The sequence below is a fragment of the Pieris brassicae genome, chromosome 6, assembly GCF_905147105.1.
Source record: "Pieris brassicae chromosome 6, ilPieBrab1.1, whole genome shotgun sequence".
Classification (NCBI taxonomy): Eukaryota; Metazoa; Arthropoda; class Insecta; order Lepidoptera; family Pieridae; genus Pieris; species Pieris brassicae.
In genome coordinates this window covers 19,515,046-19,534,501 of record NC_059670.1, presented here as the reverse complement: position 1 = coordinate 19,534,501, position 19,456 = coordinate 19,515,046, and the positions used below count along the sequence as shown (strand labels likewise).

The window sequence follows — 19,456 nt, the reverse complement described above, 5'->3', positions numbered from 1 at the left end:
TTTGATTATTTATTATTTTATCACAAAATATAGTTTTAAATGAACATTCTGTGTCAAAATAATACATACTATTTGATTTATGTATGCCGATATAAAACCGTAAAATTCCTCCTAACTACGTGGCCAGCTCTATAAAGCTGAAAGGCGTTCCCTAATGTTCTCTTCTCCCATCTCATCCTCCCTCTATATTCTCCAGTTCCAACATTTTATCCTTTTCATGTGGTTCCGCTTCCCCGGTAAGATCATTGACACCCTTAAAGTGGCATTCAATTTCATACAGTGTCTTCCCTTTCGTTTCTGGTAGTAGGAAAAACAAAAACACCCCGCAAATGGCAATACTCAATCCATAGACACAAAACGTTCCACTAACTCCAATTTGTCTGAACGATGTTGGGGCTGTTTTTACAACCACAAAGAACATGATAGATAAAAACATACCAGATATCCCACTTCCCAAAGACCTGTAGGCTAAAGGGAATATTTCACCGGCAATAGCCCAGGGGATAGGTAAAATTCCCAGTGTTTTGCCAAAAATATATATTAATGTTGGAATAACTGGAGTCCACTTATACTGTTCTGGTATATAGCCATAGTCCCTTAAATATAGAAGGAAAGATGTCGTAAATAGGGCGGCGACACTGATGTAAATACCCATAAAGAGAACAGTTCTTCGGTTTAGCTTGTTGACAACAACACAAGAGAGAACGGCTGTTGCAAACCTTACCACATCCACCATCAACATACTTGTATACGATTCTATACCACCTCCCGTCACTTCCTCCATCATAGGCACTGTATAAGATGGCACCACAGTCATACCAGATATTTGGAAAAGTATAAACATATACATCATTATCACTGTTGGCTTGTAGAACTCTGGCTTCCTACATATCTCTAGAAACGCCTTAAGTTTGGACACTTTCTTCGATGAGGCAGAGAATTTTCCTTGACTATCGAGTAATACTTCTAGCTCCTTTTGGGAGTCTTCATCGCCGCCTCTGAGCCAGTGGAAAGACTTTTTACATGCCTCAAATTTTCCTCTTGAAGCTAGGTATGGTGGCGTCTCTGGGACTATCGAGATCAAAAGTAGTGATATGGCGTAACAGCTTCCACAGGCCAAAGCAGCAGTTCTCCAGTACAAAAGGGTGCCAAAGACATGAGCAGCCAGCATTCCAGTTGCGAATGAGAAGGCTATTGTAGCAAGGAAAGCTCCACGATGCTTCGGGGCGGAGTACTCAGCAATGGATACTGGTGCAGCCGCGGCTTGTATGCCCATTCCGAATCCCTGAAATAAAAAGATTATTTATTAGAGATTTTTAATAGAATAAAGAATAATTGTTGCGCTGGTAGCGTGAATGCGCGACTCTAATTTCTGAGGTCGGCTCTGTACTAATGCACTTTCTGTTTATGTGCGCATTTAACAATCGCTCGAAAGGTGAAGGAAAACATTATCAGGAAGCCTACCCAAATACTCTTTCTTTAAACACTTTGAGGTCGTATCTCTCAGGGAAAACCCCCACCAGGACTCGATTCCACAGTTCGCTGGTTTCCAAAAGAAAGTGACATATGAAGCGGACCGTGGAAGACATCTACCCATCATCACCTTAATGAAATTTTGAGTTAATACGACTCGTACGGTGTTGAAACGAGGCAAGAGCGATCAACCCAAACTACTCTTCATAGTACACTTTGTATTCCAAAACAAAACTATTCTTATTGGAGAAAAAGATTTTTTGTATGTATAGTTACAATATGGTTGTGCTCGCTGTCCGCATATATTTTCGAAGCCACACATTACTTCAAGTTTGTATACAAGTTTGTATATAAGTTCTTTTCTTTTTATGTGTGGACTTGTGTGGCTAACGAATAAAATAAACCTTAAAACGACGATTGGAAGCGTATAGCAAGGTGTATCTAGAGGAATAATTGCTTCGGATCAGAACGCTTAAGAATCATTTTTCCGTGAAATGAACACAAGTTACATCTAAATCGATTAGGCATTTAGAATTTACTTCTAAGTTATTGTATATCATAAATTTAAATTTGCCAGAGGTACCGGGATTTTTAATGATACTTTAGAGGCCTCCTAAGTTGATAAAATCACGACATTGAATACCGGACCTGAGAAACGAAAGACAAGAATACATTTTGGTCAATATATACATAGGTATTTAAGCGTTTTTCGTGATGGTTTAGAATTGTATGCCATTTCCATACAAGATTAAAAGGTCGACGAAAAAATGAATGATAACCATAAATGATTATTAATGATGAATAAATGATTTTTTTCCCACTATTATTATTAATATATTAACGGAGATAATTCAAATAATAAAAGACCGAATTAAAGAGGCAAAATCACAAGAAAATAAAATGTATGGTTAGCTAAGGGATCATTGCTGGCTGGCTGACATCCAAAAACAATTATAATAAAAGTTTAAAGTAAAAACGTTAGAAACAAAAACAGTGGCGCTATAACCTCGTTAGGTCTCTTTAGATGTTTGAATCTGTTTCATAATCTAATCTAATTGGCAAGTAGGTGATCAGCCTTCTGTGCGATATACGTCGCCGACTTTTTGGGTGTAAGACATGTCGGATTCCTCACGATGTTTTCTTTCACCGGTTGAGCGAATGTTAAATTAAATTAAAAGTCCTTTCGTGCACAGCCTGGGATCGGGATTGAGTTTTTTTTTATTTATGACAAGCAAACGCCGGTTCAAAACAATAAACAAAAAATAAACGTTATGACTTAAATGTGACTGACACTTAAAGATAACATTAGATATTACTTATACATGTTTATAACCTGTATAAACAATTGACAATAGAGTAATTGAAAATAAATCTATCATAAACTGAATATTATGTAATCAGAATTAATAGAATACAAACATGTATGACGCATTTGTCCATTGTAATTGGAACGTAAACGAAAATATGCCTTAATTTTATATAGTGAATTTTTTTAGTTAATGTATTGACTGTTTTAAGGCGAAAGATAAGGTCAGTTTAATTGTAATTGATGAAAAGACGTGTTGTGTATCTATAATAGAACTACGGATGCTGTTGACTGGTTTGAGTGACGTGCATGCGGTCTATGTATATGATTCCATGCGCATAAACAAACTTTGATAATATAAAAGATTTCTTGAAGTCACTCATGGTAATCTGCATATATATCGAACCAAAAAGTAAATTACCTGTAAAGAGCGACTTATGAGCAGCACAACAGGATCCTTGGCAGTGACCAGCAGGGCCCAGCCACACAACGATGGTAAAGTGCTCAGTTGGTTGGTAAGACGACGTCCCAACTTCTGGAGGCAAAAAGGCGCTACAACTATTCCAGAAATTAGGGCCAGACCCAGGATCGACGCTGGAAAGGAAATTGTAAGCTAAATTAAAACAATCATTATCGAAATGACGAATTCGTAAAAAAATCCTTTTTTTTAATACAATAGACGGCAAACGGTCATGAGGATCTGATGACGCTGCCGCCCATGGGCGCTATCAACGACAGATAGCTCTCGAGTGCGTTGCCGGCCTTTTACGAATCGATACGCTCTTTCCTTGAAGTATCCTAAGTCGAATTGGTCCGGAAATACTTTAGTGGACAGGTGGTACACCACACAGTGGTGGTGCGCGGCAGAAACTTCCGTAAAAAACGCTCAAGTGTGGAACGACGGACGTAGCATGGCAAGACTACTGTTAGGTTAGTACGCACCACAGTTTTTCAATTAAAATAATAAAACTTTATTCATGACAGAAATATGGTTGTGACTCTGATCTACAGCTAATCACCACACTGGAGGCCCCTGTGTTGTGGGTAACTAGGTTATATTACTTTAGTACATGGTGCATGATTATAACATATTTTATAAGAAAAGTGCAGTGTTAGTGTTACATCTAATGAAATATGAGTTGTTTAAGACCTTAAGTAGACGTAAATGCATGTATGAATTGGTGTGTGTGCGTATGTATTTGAGAGTGGCTGAGAGTTGTTATAAGTACACTGTGTTAGTTTTAAATCTGTGAAATATTCTTAAATAAAATAAAATACGTTAAACCAATAGACATTTTTTATCAATCATAGACAACTCTACAAACAATGATTACGTTGTAAACTAAATACTTATAAATTCAGGCAAAAAAGCTAATTATATTTTATATTTTAAGTTTAACAAATATATATGCTATAAAATATAAAACACATATACCAGTGAATGCGCGAAAGCAAGTTGCAGGGAATTGTTAGTATTCGAATACAATGGAGTACATTCACCCAGTATTCATAGGCCAAAAGGTGAAGAATTTATTTCAATATAATTTACCGAATCTTACTTTAAATTTATTCTGTACAAACATTACCTGTCCACATCGTACTCCACTCTTCGTCCACACTTTCTTTCCAACTACTAACTGATGTGAGACTTATCTTAAATTATCGTGATTTATGGTCTTTTTACTTTTTACTTTCTATTTTTAATCTATCATCTTTTTAGATTAGTTTTTTTTTGTTGTTCCTGTTTAGTTTTTATCTTAATAACTGTGTATAACATGTATTTTTGCACTGCTTGTCTATTTTATGTAATTTAATACATATTCAATTTTTTTTCTGTATTGTAACGAAGTGTTAATAAATAAATAAATTATGTGTATATGTCGCAGCCAAATAGCTTATTTAACAACAGTTAACAGCCTAGTCTCATAACTCTTAGTGTAACTAAATTCTTCTATACTATTTTCATGAAATTTTGAAAATATCATAAAATTTTTTGTTTGCCGACGCTACATTGACAGTTTGGTGTGTGTGACAGAGGCAGAAAGGGGAACGAAATAGAAATAAACAGGACAGGCAAGTATATAACGTCATCGATTCAAGTCATTTGGTGTTTGATGAAATGGAACATCATTCAGGTCGCCAGTGGGACGCTGTTTTGTTAAGAAGGCTGTTGAATGAACGGCTCGAACTTTTTGGCTAAGATATATGCATTATATTTCATGTTAACGAGGTTTTCTGGGTTGTTAAACGCTTTATTTTGAGTAATTTTTCGCCCGAAAAAAAACGCGTTGAGAATTATCGATCTACTTATTTCCTGAATTAATAAAAATGTTCCGTTTAGCATTTTTGTTAAATTTAAATATAATGATAAAAGAATGTTAAGGATTATATTCCGGCAATGATTTTGGAAGCTTTTGAACAACAAGGACTACAACAGACAATTCTCGCTTCTTTTTAGTCGGTTAAGATAACATTGGTAAACATTTAAAAGTCAAACAAATGATTATTACGTGACTTATCATTACTTGAAATCGTTATAGTTAAGTATGATAGGTTTGGTTGAACAATAGTGCAAACAAATTGTCCTTCACGTCAAATTACGATAAATTAATACCTACCATATAAAGTTCTATTTATTTTAATAGAGTTGTTTACTCATTGTTACCTTATGTTTACCAATACATATTCGAATATAGGTAATAAATTTATATAAAACAACCGTATATGAAGACATGGTGATGACTGGCACTGCCATTTATGGTCTATTATAAAACGACAGTTCTCATCTCTGCCTGTCATGTTACATGTGGGTTTTTGTTTCTATTAGTCTGAACTTCTTTCAAGTTTAAAACTAATAATAGTTTAGTTTGTAAAATATCTTTAAGATCTTCGGCATTATAAAATATTTATAGAAGCTTTCTTGCTTTACCTAGACCTGGGCCTTTTTTCTATAAATCCATAGAAAAGCGTATGTAATAAAATAAATAAATAATGAACATTTAGATCGAACAATTATAAAAATCCGCTCTATCAGCCATATAGTAATAAGCTTGCAAATAATTAATTTTCATAAATTCTTATAATAACAAATGTGAGCCAATGAAAAAACAGGAAATAGAACAATTTGTTTGGTGTATTTTACACAGTAACATTGTTAAGACGTTGTGTTTTAGAGGATTTTTACTCTTTACAAAACTAAGAGTGACCTACCTATCCAAGATTCATGGTCCGGCGTCAAACGCAACGCAGAGTCAGGTTGTCGTAGCTGCTCCAACAGTACTCCTGGATATGCTATATTTGCTCCAGTACCAATCATGTACATCACTACTCCGCTGACTGCCAGGGCCTGAAACACATCGTATGTTCTACATAAAAATAAAAAAATGTGTTAATTCATTTCACAAGATTCATTATAAGTAAGATATGGGAACTCTTTTAAGTAAAATAAATGTGTCAGTGTTCCCAGCTCTTCCATATCATACTTAAATTATAAATTCCTTAAAAAATATTTATAAATATTATTTAATTAAATCGTTTCCTGAATAATTTTTGTTTTTTCAAAAATTTTCAACACGCCTGACTACATGAGTGAGTGTTTGGGTGCATGTTAGTGAATGAGTAAGTGAGTGAGTGAGTGAGTGAGTGAGTGAGTGAGTGAGTGAGTGAATGAAATACTATATTGAATAATAAAATATCGAATTAATAATAAACTTACGACAACAAATATGCTAAACAATAGTTGTAGTCAACAGACTACAAAAATAAATAAATGTTACTCCTAGTATGAGGTAATAATTCTAAACGCAACTGAATTCTAGATTAAGGAAGCCTGTTTCTTAAAACCCATGTGTGTTAGTGTGATTACTATACATATAATTTTACTGTTATAAATATATAATAAAATAAACGGGAAATAAGAAGATAGTGAGAGACTCTTGGGCCGTGTGATTCAAGTGCACAGGCGCTAATTAAATATTTAAGTATAAGTATCGCATTACAACGAATAGGTATCGCAGTACGTATTACCGTGATCCATGTTATTATTTTCCTATGTAGCCAAGTCCACATTAAACCCTTTAGACAAGGTCAGTTTTTGAGGACATGGCCTGCTCTAAACGACACGGCGCCATTGCGTCTCTTAAAAAATCTTTTGAGGAAGCAGTGGCGAGATTTCCCTTGGAAACAGTGCGTAAATCCATAGATTCGTGGATAAAGGTATGTATAAAAGCCAAGGGTGGCCATTTCGAATACAATATTATTTTATTTTTGTTGATTCTTTAATAAATATGTAGGTATAAATTTTAATAATATTACATTACTTCATTAAAAAATGCATTTTCATTTATAACAGAACTTATGGCTGGACTCGGTATATATATCCAATAGAAGATATTAAAAGCTAAAGCAGTCCGTTTTTTTTTTTTTTTTAAGAGAAGGAATCTCGCTGTTGGCCTTAAGGGCCTTTACAGCTCAGCTCGGGCTGTTTTGGCGAGCGTAGCTCGGCCAGAATGGCGTTTTGTCCCGCGGCTAGCGCAAGGGCGTCTCCTGTGAGACTCGAACCTCGGCTTGGGCCGTCGCGGGGCGGTCAATCGCCTGAAGGGCAGGACGGAAGCTCACTGGAGTGAGCGAAGTGCGAAGTAAAGGTCCTCGCCTTCCCCGGTGAAGGCGGTTTTTTACCCTAATCTGTGATTGGCTATTTTTATTATTTTTGGCCGCGCGTGCGGCTTTTAATTTATCGTTTGCTACGGTAATTGGATTATCCGGATCCGTTAGTATGTGTCGGGGCCTCCTGCGAGCCTTTTTTGTCGGGAAGGGGTAATAGTTGATGCTATTACGCACCAGCGGATTGGGATGGTGTTTAGCCTTGTCAAAGTGGCGTGTGGACGCCAACTTCATCCATTGGGCTATGGTAGGGAGCTCCAGGTCGTGGTGGAGATCGACGTTTCTCACATAGAAGGGCGCACCGGTCGCGATTCTCATGAATCGCGACTGAAGCACCTGTAGCCGGTGAATATACGAGGGGGTAAAGCAGTCCGTTTGCACTGATTCAACTATATATTTGTCCCTTTCTATCAAATGGTGTATACTTTGTGATGAAAAAAGACAGATCACTTTTATAACAACGTAAGCACAATTTGATAGAAAGAGCAAGATTACTTTAGTTAAAAGAGTGAGTTATTAATTTACTTTTTATCTTTTTGATATCAATATCGATATGGTCAAATATATGAAAGAGTTAATTTTATTAAATTAATTAAACTACGGGGCATTGCTTAACAACAATAATTGATACATAGTGTATCTAGATAATAAAAGCAAATCAGAACACTTAATGCTATCTGTATTATTGTTAGTTTGACCTAAAAATGATTATTATATATCCGACAATCCAACGAAGTATAAACACTAAAATTATGATTATTAGCGTATTGTACGCTGATGTCACAGAACAAGGAAAATGCTTAATTCACATTTCAGATTCAGCATTTTGTACCTACAAATTTACTTTGTAAACATTACGTAAATGCGCATTCTTCAGTATTTATAAGTTTTTTAAACAACGTGTATGTTTAAAATTATAAAAGAAAATTTGACATCACAAATTTGACATACATACACAACAATTATATTAAAACATAAGCAAGCTAGCAAGTGAAAAATTAAAACGAAAAAATTAATAACTTAAACCACATTAATGATATGATAATGATAAACAAAGTTAGGATAAGTTGGAAGATTGTTGTACAATGCGATTCGCCCATGCCTACGGGAATGGGTGAATCGCCCGAGTGGAGCCGTGTCCTTTCGGATGGCGCAGATAATGTCTGCTTTGGGCGGTATCTGGACAAGGTGGCGAGGCGGGAAACCCTCCCATATGCCACCATTGTGGTGCCCCAGAGGACACGGCGGGGCACACCCTGGCCGATTGTGCCACTTGGTCGAGGCAACGCCATGACCTAGTGTCGGTCGTCGGGACGGACCTCTCGCTACCGAGCGTTGTTGCAGCAATGCTTGGTAGCCAAGAAGAGTGACGTGCGGTAGCCTTCTTGTGTGAGCGTGTTCTGCTGCAGAAGGAGGCTGCCGAGCGTCAGCGGGAGGTGCGTGACGATGGCCGGAGGGATTGTGCTCGGCGGCGGGGGCGCGGGGGCAAGACGTGAGGAGCGTTTGCCCAACAGCGTTCCGCTGCGCCGTCGCTGAGCCCGTATGCAGTCATATTCGCCTGAGTTCCCTGGGTTGAATGCCTAGTGAGACCCCCGTGGGACTCAATGCGGTGCCGGACGTCATTCATTCAGAATGAATGTGTCCGGCATAGCAGGCGATATGGAGGGCTCAGGAAGAAATTTTAGTGGGTCGGGTTTCTCCCCTCTGATTAGCAGAGGCATAAGAGTTGACCATCCCCACAGTCCCCGCGATAGCGACTGCATGCGCTCGTGGGCCTGAAGTTGTGTATTTTTACATCCTTCATAAAGAATAAAAATAAAATGTTGTAAAATAGATCATTATTTTCATCAGTTAGTTATTAAGTTGTAGGAGCGAGATAGCCTATTTGGACCATTAAAGCCCAGCAGGTACTTATAGAAGACTTTCAGTTCTAGTTACTCTAGGATTACAAAGAAAGGAAAATTTTACAAAAAGGTTAGTATGAGTATTATATATTATACAAATAAACTAGTTACCTCCTGTACTTTGAACGCACTAGATAATCATAATTATTATTCCATATATTCTATACCAAAATTTAGTTATCATCTCATTTCTGTTATTTATGTCCACTTATGTCAAATTAAAATAATACAATCCGTCATTTTTTATCACAGATTAAGAACAGAATTAACATTAGAAACACACCTGTCTTAAAAAAGGCGATACGCGTTGTCTCTGGCATTTCCCGCCATCTGTCACGGTGCTTTCTAACATTTTTTCAATCATCGCTGGCATACGGCTACTGCGCCACTTGCAGCATTCCCTTGTCAGGTAACGGGCAGTCTAAAAAAAGTAATATAGATTAACATATTACACACTTATATATTTAGAAATTATCAATAAAATCAGCCAAAGACATTGTTCCGTTTCACGAAGAGATCGTGTACATTTCGTTTCGTAATTGTGAAATATCATCGTTCCCGCCATTGAGAGGATTGTCCATTAGGTCGGGATAACTCCCCTCTATTGTTCGTTGATAAAATATTACGTTTTTAAATGTTTTTACCCATTCCAAAAGAACATAAAAACCTCGCCGGACAAAACAAATACCTACTTAAAAGTGTAATTTTGGTGCTAAATGTATGAATTATTAATAGGTTCTCTATTAAACTATCCTTTTCAATTGAGTGATTGATATTCCACAATCAGATTGATTGGAAGTTATTATTATTCATCATGAATGCGTCCCATTCACGGGTGATTTCAATATAGAATTATAACGATTTTACATGTACATGATATACAGATACTAGTGTTTTAACTAGAATTATATGAAAATGTCTATTAGGTAACTTGTCATGTCTATTGGTGGTAACAAAATGAAAAAGTAATTAATATTTTTACTGAATACAAATATACAAGCGGATCTGACAAACGTTGTCCTGTACGCACGTCTTACATATAAAATAAGAATCTAATAATGTAAATCATTCTCGACTCCTTGAACACACAAAAAATTTCATCAAAATCATGGGAGTTACGCCTCGAGAGTATAGACAAACGTAAGCACTCTCTTTTACTGTTAGATTACATTCATACGTTACATAGGAATTAACAATTCATTATTTAACTTATATTATATATATAGAGTAAAACTAAAATCCTCTATTATTAAAAGGAACCGTACAGTACAGATAATAAAAAACTTTAGTATTTTACATTTTAATTACATCCAATACAATACAATTGTATTCAATTTGGCTTGAGATACATAATTTAGTATTACCGTTATAGTATTATTTATTATTAATAACTGTTCGTGAAGCGGAACTATGAAGCGAAGTTACTTTGGTAATTAAAAGTGTGATAGATTGACAACTTAATTATACTGAAATACTTACAACTATAAATAGGTGAAGTAATAAGATTATTAACTTCGTTCCACTTGTTTAATAAATGCTTTAACGCAATGAAGATTATACATTATAAACAAAATAATATTTCAATAAATATAAACAATAAGATAACTTTCTCGCTTAAATGCAAATACAATACATGTACAAAATCGACAACACCCCAATCAAACTAGTAATAGACCTTGGAATATTTTTAGACGAAACAAAGGGCCTATCAAATATCGATGACATAACAGGCAAAGCATTTAAGCAACTAGGAGTTGTCAAGCGGACATGCAAGTCATTTTAAAACGTAAGTATGAAATGCCTGAATTTGTTTATGTCAGAAGCGTGATGGAGTATGCAACTTTCATCTGATCTCCATATTAAAATATAAAAGCCGTCGAAGATATACAAAAAAAGTTTGTGAGCTTAGTCATAAACAGTATAAATGTTTCGATAGTTATGCAGATTCTTGCAAATATTTAAATTTAAACTCATTAGAATGTCGGCGGAGTGAGAAAGACTTATTTTTGCACGACTTATTATTCTTAATGGGCGGATAGATAGCCTCTATTTTGCTGTCGTTAATTTCTCTGAGAGTCCCTCCACCGAATGCGACAAGATTACCAATTGTTCCAGGTGCCTCGTTCGAACACGAATTGTTTAGGGTTTTAGCTAACTATGACGATGTGGATATTTTCCACCACACCAAAGAGGATGTGAGGAAATATTTGAAGAGGCAGAAAGACTGACTTTTTTTAGCAGTAAGCGTTTTTGGAATAATAAGTATTAATTGTCGTTTGTTAATGTTAATTTTCAGGATTCTTTTTAGTTTTTTCACTGTGTCTATTATTGTACCTACTTATGTTATCTGTTTTGGATTTGTATATTGTCTAAGTGTATTATTTTATAATATGTATGTTAGATGTAACTTTTTTAATTGCTAGTAAATAAATGAATCAAGATGTTTCATGATGTAATATTGTACAACACTTATGTTGTTATTTGTATAATGACTATAATAGTTGCGTAATGTTTTACAACTTTAATTATATTTTTAATATTAAACGTTCCATTACATATTATAATAATATTACACATTCACTAGCAAGCACAATAATTCAATTAAAGTATAAATAACGAATTTGTTGATGTTTTTAGATTTTTTTTCATTAGTCCTCCGTGATGACATGTAGTAGTGAATTAATTTTGTAAAATCAAATAATTAAGTCTTGCCTTTTCGTAATGTTTGTAAGTGTACTGTCACACGCTGTATCTATAGGCTTTGACTTACGTCATAACGGATACTAGGAGAAATCGTGTCATGATGGATGCACAGAACAAGTTTCATAATCCTTCCGTGACACAACTTACACTTGACATTTTGATTTATAGCGCGAAATACATCATAAAGCGTGAAATATATAAATCAGCGAATGGCTTAGCAAAATTTTTACAAGTAATTATATTATATTTCTTTTTTCGACATTATCGTATTGGTTTAGTACTGTAAGGTTTTTATATGTATTTTAGTGAATAAATAAATTTATATACGGAATCTGTTTGTGTCACAATTTTTTACTTTATATATAAAGTATAGCGTAGCGTATTCGAACCATGTCTGTTAGTGAATTATATATGTTAATATATTATGTATTTATAATGGGCCAAAAATCTATACAATTTTAAAATGCTGATAGAAGTGGGTATACACTTCGGAGGGTCCAAGGTCCCTGGTGTGCTTCTGGAGAACAAATAGGACCTTAAGTTAAGACATGATAATGGGACAGCTAACCAGTATTGAAGCATAACTTTTGTAAATAAACTTATTATTCTTATCCTTTATTTTTTCGTATTAAAAAGAAATGAACACAATTGTCACGCCACTCTATGACGAAAGTATTATGTAAATAAATAATATTATGTACAAGTGTATTTACTACAAAACGACACTCGTAAATATTATTATTATGTCGAGAAACACACTGTCAGCTTAATATTTTTTTAAGGGTTCAATGTGCGTGCACTAATTACACTTTCCGGCCTATTCCAGTCAACACTACTCGGTTTGGGAGAAAGTGTTTATAGAGTGTATATTGAGTGTTCTTCAATTTTAAAGAACTTCTCCCTTTAAATGCGTGTTTTCACTTAAAATAAAGAGCTTCTCAATTCCTGGAACATTTGAGTGGATATTAAAGATTACTCTAATCTTATAATAATGTTCACCTCTTAATCGCCTACTTAATAAATCCGTAAGATCAAGTGCTTGCAGAAGCTCATTATAAGGTTTGTTTCTAAGTGCTCGGACCTTTCCGTGGCTTTGCATATTGATACCCTTTATGAAATAAATGTAGGTATTCTAGTCAATGCATTGAATATAATAAATATTCAGTAAATTGATCACCTACTTTATTGCATGAAACTAGTAAATGTATTAAGTGTAAAGTAATTATTCTTGTGTGTGAATGTAGAGTAGTGTTGGCCGAGTGGCTTCAGAATACGACTCTCATCCTGAGGTCGTAGGTTCGATCCCCCTCTATGCACCAATGGCGTTTCACCCTGTGTGCACATTGAGGAAACCGGCTTGCCTTAGACCTAAAAGTCGACGGCGTGCGTCAGCCACAGAAGGCTGATCACCTACTTGCCTATTCCATTAACAAATGATCATGAAACAGATACAGAAATCTGAGGCCTAGACCTAAAAAGGTTGTAGCGCCGTGGGTTTTATTTTTTTATTTCATGTGTGTGTATGAGGTCTTATGGAAAATAATAATACAATACTGATAACATTTTTAATAAAACAATAGGTATCTATGATATTTCCAAAAAACGTGTTAATTTTACGATAATTAATACAATTAGCTAGGAAATCCTGATTCATACTTTACAGTGACAAACAACTTCATCCTAACATAATGCAATCGGGTAATAACAACCAAAAATCATCACAGAAAATGTCTAATTACCCCATTGGGTCACTTAGGGTAATTATAATAAGAACGAAACACTTAAAATCGATATTTAACTAACACAAAACTAGAATAATAAGCGTTTTAAAACCTATTACATGGATTAGAAATATTCACTCTGCCCTTGGGATTGCCCTTAAAATGACCTTAAGGGCAATGCCACCTTCAAAGTATTCCAAATCTTCAAGTATTCATGTAAAAACTGCTTCATTATGGTTATTTGTGAACCCACACATTTTGCATCTTATATTTATGTGGCTGAAGTGACATCAAATGTCAATGGAAAATAGGGAGTTTAGGTAAAGCAAAAGTAACGAAAGTATTTTTTTTTTTAAATTAATAACACTGCCATAGTGTCAAGAGACCTTTTTTTATCTCATTTTTTTTTCCAAAATAAAAACAAGATACATATCAAGAAAACACTTTTTAAACGGATTGAAGCTATGTATTATTATTATAAACTTATAATTATTTACATAATTCTTTAATTTAAAATTTTCCGACGTTTCGCGTGCTTTACAGCGTGCGTGGTCACCGTGACACGACTATGTTAACAAAAGACAAGATACATTTCATTAATTTCACTAGTTCGCGAGTGGCAGGCTTCGACTCGCGAAATACGCCCCGGCTGCATCGGTAATATTTTTATTTACAATATTCATGGGCGAGCCGGGACGCAAATCCTCGCGAGACCCGCTCTTTCGGTTTTGTTTGCCTCCTTTAAATATTTAATATTTTTTTCGCAGAACCGTTCCAGGCACGGTCTGTGCTTTATTAACATGTCCTGTAGGCCGTCACGGTCTACAGTCATCTGCATTTGTTGCTTCAGGTCCTGACTGGACGATGCGAATATAGGGCTGTGTAGAAGCACAAATAGTATATGTTAAACACTTAAAGATTAACAGGCTTCTGTATGATGTCGAACAAAGTTTACGACTAGGTATTAAAATAGCAGCCCACGAGCTGATGAACTTAAAGAAGGTGGTGGAGAAGATTGAAGATTGAAGCCAATTGAAGGAGGATTATTCTCTATAAGAGGTCCTTGGAATATTTCTGTATAATTTTTGTAAAGATGGATTATTCATTTCAAAAATTTATATTATAAAGCTATCGACAAATTTATGATTTTCTGAACTTTTTTCAAAGGTAAACAAATTTTCGTAGTGGAACACCAAAACTGGAATAGAAACATATAAAAATTAAAATTACTAATTTCCAGTTTTGTACGTGGCGACTGTTGGAGACTTGACAGGTCAGACTCTCATGAATAAGACCTCATAGTAGATTTCCATATGCCTTTTGGATGGGTGTTTCAAACAAATTCCATACGCACTAAGAGTAATAATATGCAATAGTACCTGGCTTGCACTTCAGCTTTCACTTTAATTATAGCAAACACCGTTTCACTCCAGCCATATTCTAAAGTACGCGAAATGCCTAAAGTCAATAGTAAAATTGTAATATACAGAAATCATACAATCAAACATCGCTAAATATATTTGGTGTTTTCGTTTGATACTTTTAATAATAAATGGTTCTATATAATTTTTATAAGTCAGCCGTGCCTGACACGCGCATTTGTGGTCTTAATCTTAAGGTTTCCTCACGATGTTTTTTGTTAATGAGCCAGTATCGTGCATATAAAAAGCCCTTCCTGCCCAGCCGTGATTCGAATGCACGACTAACGACTTCATGGTTTAGAGTAGCGCTCCTAGCCAACAATTCGCACACAATTGATTACTTTTAATGAAATTAAACGGATTCCAAATATCTTTCACCTATGGCATTCTATACCTACTACCTAGTACCATATTTTGACCTAAGGCTGAGTTTCATCATCCGACGTCGAGGCAGAATACAAACTAGTATCATCCGGACGTCCGTCGTTCCACAACTGAGCGTTTTTCACGGCAGCTTCTGCCGCGCACTCTATGTGGAACTCACTGAAATATTTCCGATGCAGTTCGACTTAGGGTTCTTCAAGAAAAGAGCGTACCAATTTTCAAAAGGCCGGCAACGCACTCACAAGGCATTGAGAGTGTCCATGAGCGGCGGTATCACTTATCATCAGGTGAGCCCGTTTGCCCCTGTTCTATAAAAGAAAATGAAACTATACGTAATTCAAAGAAAACGATATCTAAAACAAAACAATAGAGACCTAATAGTTAAGCATAAGATAACATTCAGGTCGTGTATTCGAATCCTGGTGTAAATACATTTACCTTGGTAAAAATTTCACTTTTTCTAGAATATGATCTTATTTTTGTATATTTTGTACGTAATACAGGAAAACAATTATCTGGCCTATTTAATTTTACCTAAAGAATTGTTCTTTGTTTTACAATTTTCTAAAACTACAAATAATAATAAAAAAAATAAAAAAAAGCCAACCCCTGTGGCAATGGAAAAGAATTAAGAATTGTATTTGTATTTCTTATATAAATGTGTAAATTAATTCATTTCCTGTCTCAATAAGTAACAAGACTAACAAGCGGAAATTGCAAGTTACCTTTGTGTCGCTTTGGTTACGCTAATGAGTTTTTAATAAAAAATAAGGATTTTTTTAATTGTATTTTTAATCTGTTGGTTGGGCCTTTACAGCTCCGTCCAAGATTTGTTTGTAAATGTATTGTCAAAGATCGTGAGACTTTATAAAAGGCAAGTACATACGTAAATTAAACTAATATTTACTTGTATTTAATCGCTTATGACTTCCGTATGTAACGAAACCCTTGTTACATAAGACCCACTTCAAGGTCGGCCAACCTGAGGCCATGATATCAACCTATTGTTGACATAAAAATAAAATAAATCGATTCTTCTGTGGCTGACTCACGCCGTCGACTTTTGGGTCTAAGTCAAGCGGTTTCCTCATGATGTTTTCCTTTACCGTTCGAGCTAATGTTAAATGCGCACATAGAAAGAAAATACATTGGTGCACAGCCGGGGATCGGATGAGAGTCGCACGCTGAAGCCACTCGGCCAACACTGCTCTATCGTTGACATAGGTAGGGAAATACATTGAGACTAAAAACTCTTTAATTTTGTCCAGAAAAAAAAACATTAAATATCATCTAAATAAATTTACCTCCTTCACATAATTATAATGGGTAAAATCCTCGGTAATCGGCGTGTTGGTTGAAGAAAAATACATGGATTAGGGAGTGGACGGGTGTCGCGACTGCGGAGGAGTTGCTGCATCTGGCACAGGACAAGACACGCTTCGAGACTGACGGCAACCTTCAGTAATAGAATGGCAACTGATTGAGAAGAAATTAATTTACGCTTGATAATGCGACGGCGTGAACAACATTACTAGATTTATGGATTTCAATGTATCGTCATAAACTGGTGACCTTTAGACAATTCGACCGAGGATCCTTCAAGAAAAGAAGGCTTACCAATGCTTAAAAGGCCGGCATTGCGAGAGGCAATGTGAGTGAGCATGGCAGTATCACTTAACATCAGGTGAGCCTCCAGCCGTTTGCCCTCTGTTATATAAAAAAGCTCGTATTCTTTGAGTTTGTCTACAAATTATATTGGATTATATTAATTAGGTTTTAGGATTATCGTAATTATATTGGAAGAGATTAATTAAAAAATATATTAGTTTAAGAGGTAATTTCAATTACGCATTAAATTTACAGAGATATGAAATTGTAAAGGATAGAACTATCGTAATATTGTGAAGCATACGAATAATAATAATAAATCTTTTATTTGCCAAGATAGTGCTACAATTAGATCGATCAACTACAAATATCCGCACAGTCAGCCATATATAAATAGGCATGCAAATGTCATATCAATTTTTACAATGTCATATAATAAGAACATTAACATAATGTCAAAGATAAGTTATTCGCAATTGGTGTCAAAGTAAAAACTAAATGTTAAATGGTATTCGATTTTTGTAATGACATTTGAATAGAAATGTCTGCTTTTATTACTATTGGGTAGTTACGGAAGTCCAAAAAATTTTTTTATGCTTTATATGGTTAAGTCATTATAGAGCAATTTAAAAATAAACGGTTAGATTAACACATTCCGAATGCAAAAATTTTAAGGTTACAAGATCAAAATATGTAGTCGGAAGCATGTTATCACTTCGATAAGCAGTTTTTACCGTTATTGTTGATCGTTAAAATGTTTTGCTAATCATTTATATGTGCCGAACTTAATTTTGAATTAACTAAATTAATATTAACGTATAATTGTGTAACGAATTTTCAAAACCATATTTTTTAAATCTATACATATAATTATTATAAAATATAATCATATATAATTTTCCATAGTACACTTTACAATATATCTATTCCAAAATAGATAATATAGTCTATTACAAAACAAAAATAACACTTCCAATTTTAGTTTTTGCTACTAAATTATTTATAAACTAACATTCGTTTACCAATGCAGATAATACCAAATGGACGCTTAAAACCGTTTTTTTTTTAAATTGGTCATCCGTCAAGATATTGTCATTCTGTAATATTCGAACTATCTAGTATGACCGTTTAAGAAATCATTCCTTATTAAATTTAACGTATTAGAAACAGTATACACATTCAGCAATTCAAATAAATGTCTTAGACACTAGTAAAATCGTAAAATAGGGTTTCCATTGATTCCTTATCCGTAATTCCCATGGGAAACTGCGTGAGATATCAACACAGTTGCGGGAATATGATACATCGCGTTTTTATTATATGCAATCTAAGTCTCTCATCACCTTTGACTTTAACAACACACATTAAATGATAAATGAACATTCCTTAAAATTAGATTCGGATCAAAATGAAATCATATTAAACTTTGTTTTGATTAAACTACACAATAAATACTTACGTTTATTTAAACATAACACAAACCGCGACACACCAATGCGAGTGGTTCAAACCATACTGAACTCCAACAAAACGTGTTTGTGTGGTCCCCACGTTTGCGAATCAAGCGCGAAAACATTATGTAAAAAATGTGGTCCGTACATTACAATAATATAATACTATTGTGGATAATTAAAACAAATACATCTATATGTAATAGAAGGTCATTAAATTGCGGATTTTTTTGATAGAAAATGGCTGTTTTTAAATAATGGCTGACCTTTTAAAAGTAATATTCGCATGAGAAAATTGCAAAAGACAAATGTATAGCCGGTTTAAGAATTGGTTCGTTCTGATTGGCAGATTTTATCCGAAGGTTAAAGCCCCAATGTTAGTTAAAAACATATGAGCATAACGTGATTGCTAACTCGCTTTTAGTTTTAGATTGAGCTGTCATGTAGTGTTAATATGGATTTTGTTGTGGATGGCGGTACGCCAAAATCAAGTCTCAAAGAAAGCCACTGTACGACCATCGAGAAAATACTATTTAATACTGAAATACGGAAACGTATCAAACTAAGGTTTTTCAAGGAATATATACAAGTTCATTAAATTATATTTCCTATAAAGTTAATCGGGTTTTTCTGATGTAATTTTTACGTTCCAGTGTTGACATTTGCACGTAAAATGTGTGCAAACTAAAGACTTCAGACTCCGCTAAATAAGATACATTGTATATTATTTAAAAGAATTGATGTAACTTAACTTGGTTTGTAATTTACTTACACGAACAATGTATGTAATAGAGAAAAACAATACATTGTTCTATTGGCAAAT

The 19,456-nt window shown here is 34.7% G+C and overlaps 1 protein-coding gene across 2 annotated transcripts; it reads right to left on the bottom strand.

Moving 5' to 3' along the window:
• Position 1: 1 nt before the first annotated feature.
• Positions 2–18,703, bottom strand: LOC123710875 (facilitated trehalose transporter Tret1-like). Of its 2 annotated transcripts, XM_045663152.1 has the most exons (6): positions 18,642–18,671; positions 16,879–17,030; positions 9,629–9,766; positions 5,990–6,125; positions 3,201–3,373; positions 2–1,285 (listed from the first exon to the last, which is right to left on the bottom strand). In XM_045663152.1, the coding sequence occupies exons 2-6, from the start codon at positions 16,942–16,944 to the stop codon at positions 173–175; spliced, it is 1,626 nt and encodes a 541-aa protein (XP_045519108.1). In that variant the 5' UTR covers positions 16,945–17,030; positions 18,642–18,671; the 3' UTR covers positions 2–172. The 2 variants fall into 2 exon arrangements, with proteins under 2 accessions (XP_045519108.1, XP_045519109.1); XM_045663153.1 differs by lacking the exon at positions 16,879–17,030 and having other exon boundaries at positions 18,642–18,703.
• Positions 18,704–19,456: the final 753 nt, after the last annotated feature.

Coding starts and splice junctions, on each gene's coding strand:
- LOC123710875 (XM_045663152.1), bottom strand. CDS start 16,944: ATGTATTTTTCTTCAACCAACACGCCGATTACCGAGGATTTTACCCAT. Junction 9,767..16,878: donor ATTATAATTATGTGAAGGAG/GTAAATTTATTT, acceptor TACTTTTTTTAG/ACTGCCCGTTACCTGACAAG. Junction 6,126..9,628: donor TATCGCCTTTTTTAAGACAG/GTGTGTTTCTAA, acceptor GATGTGTTTCAG/GCCCTGGCAGTCAGCGGAGT.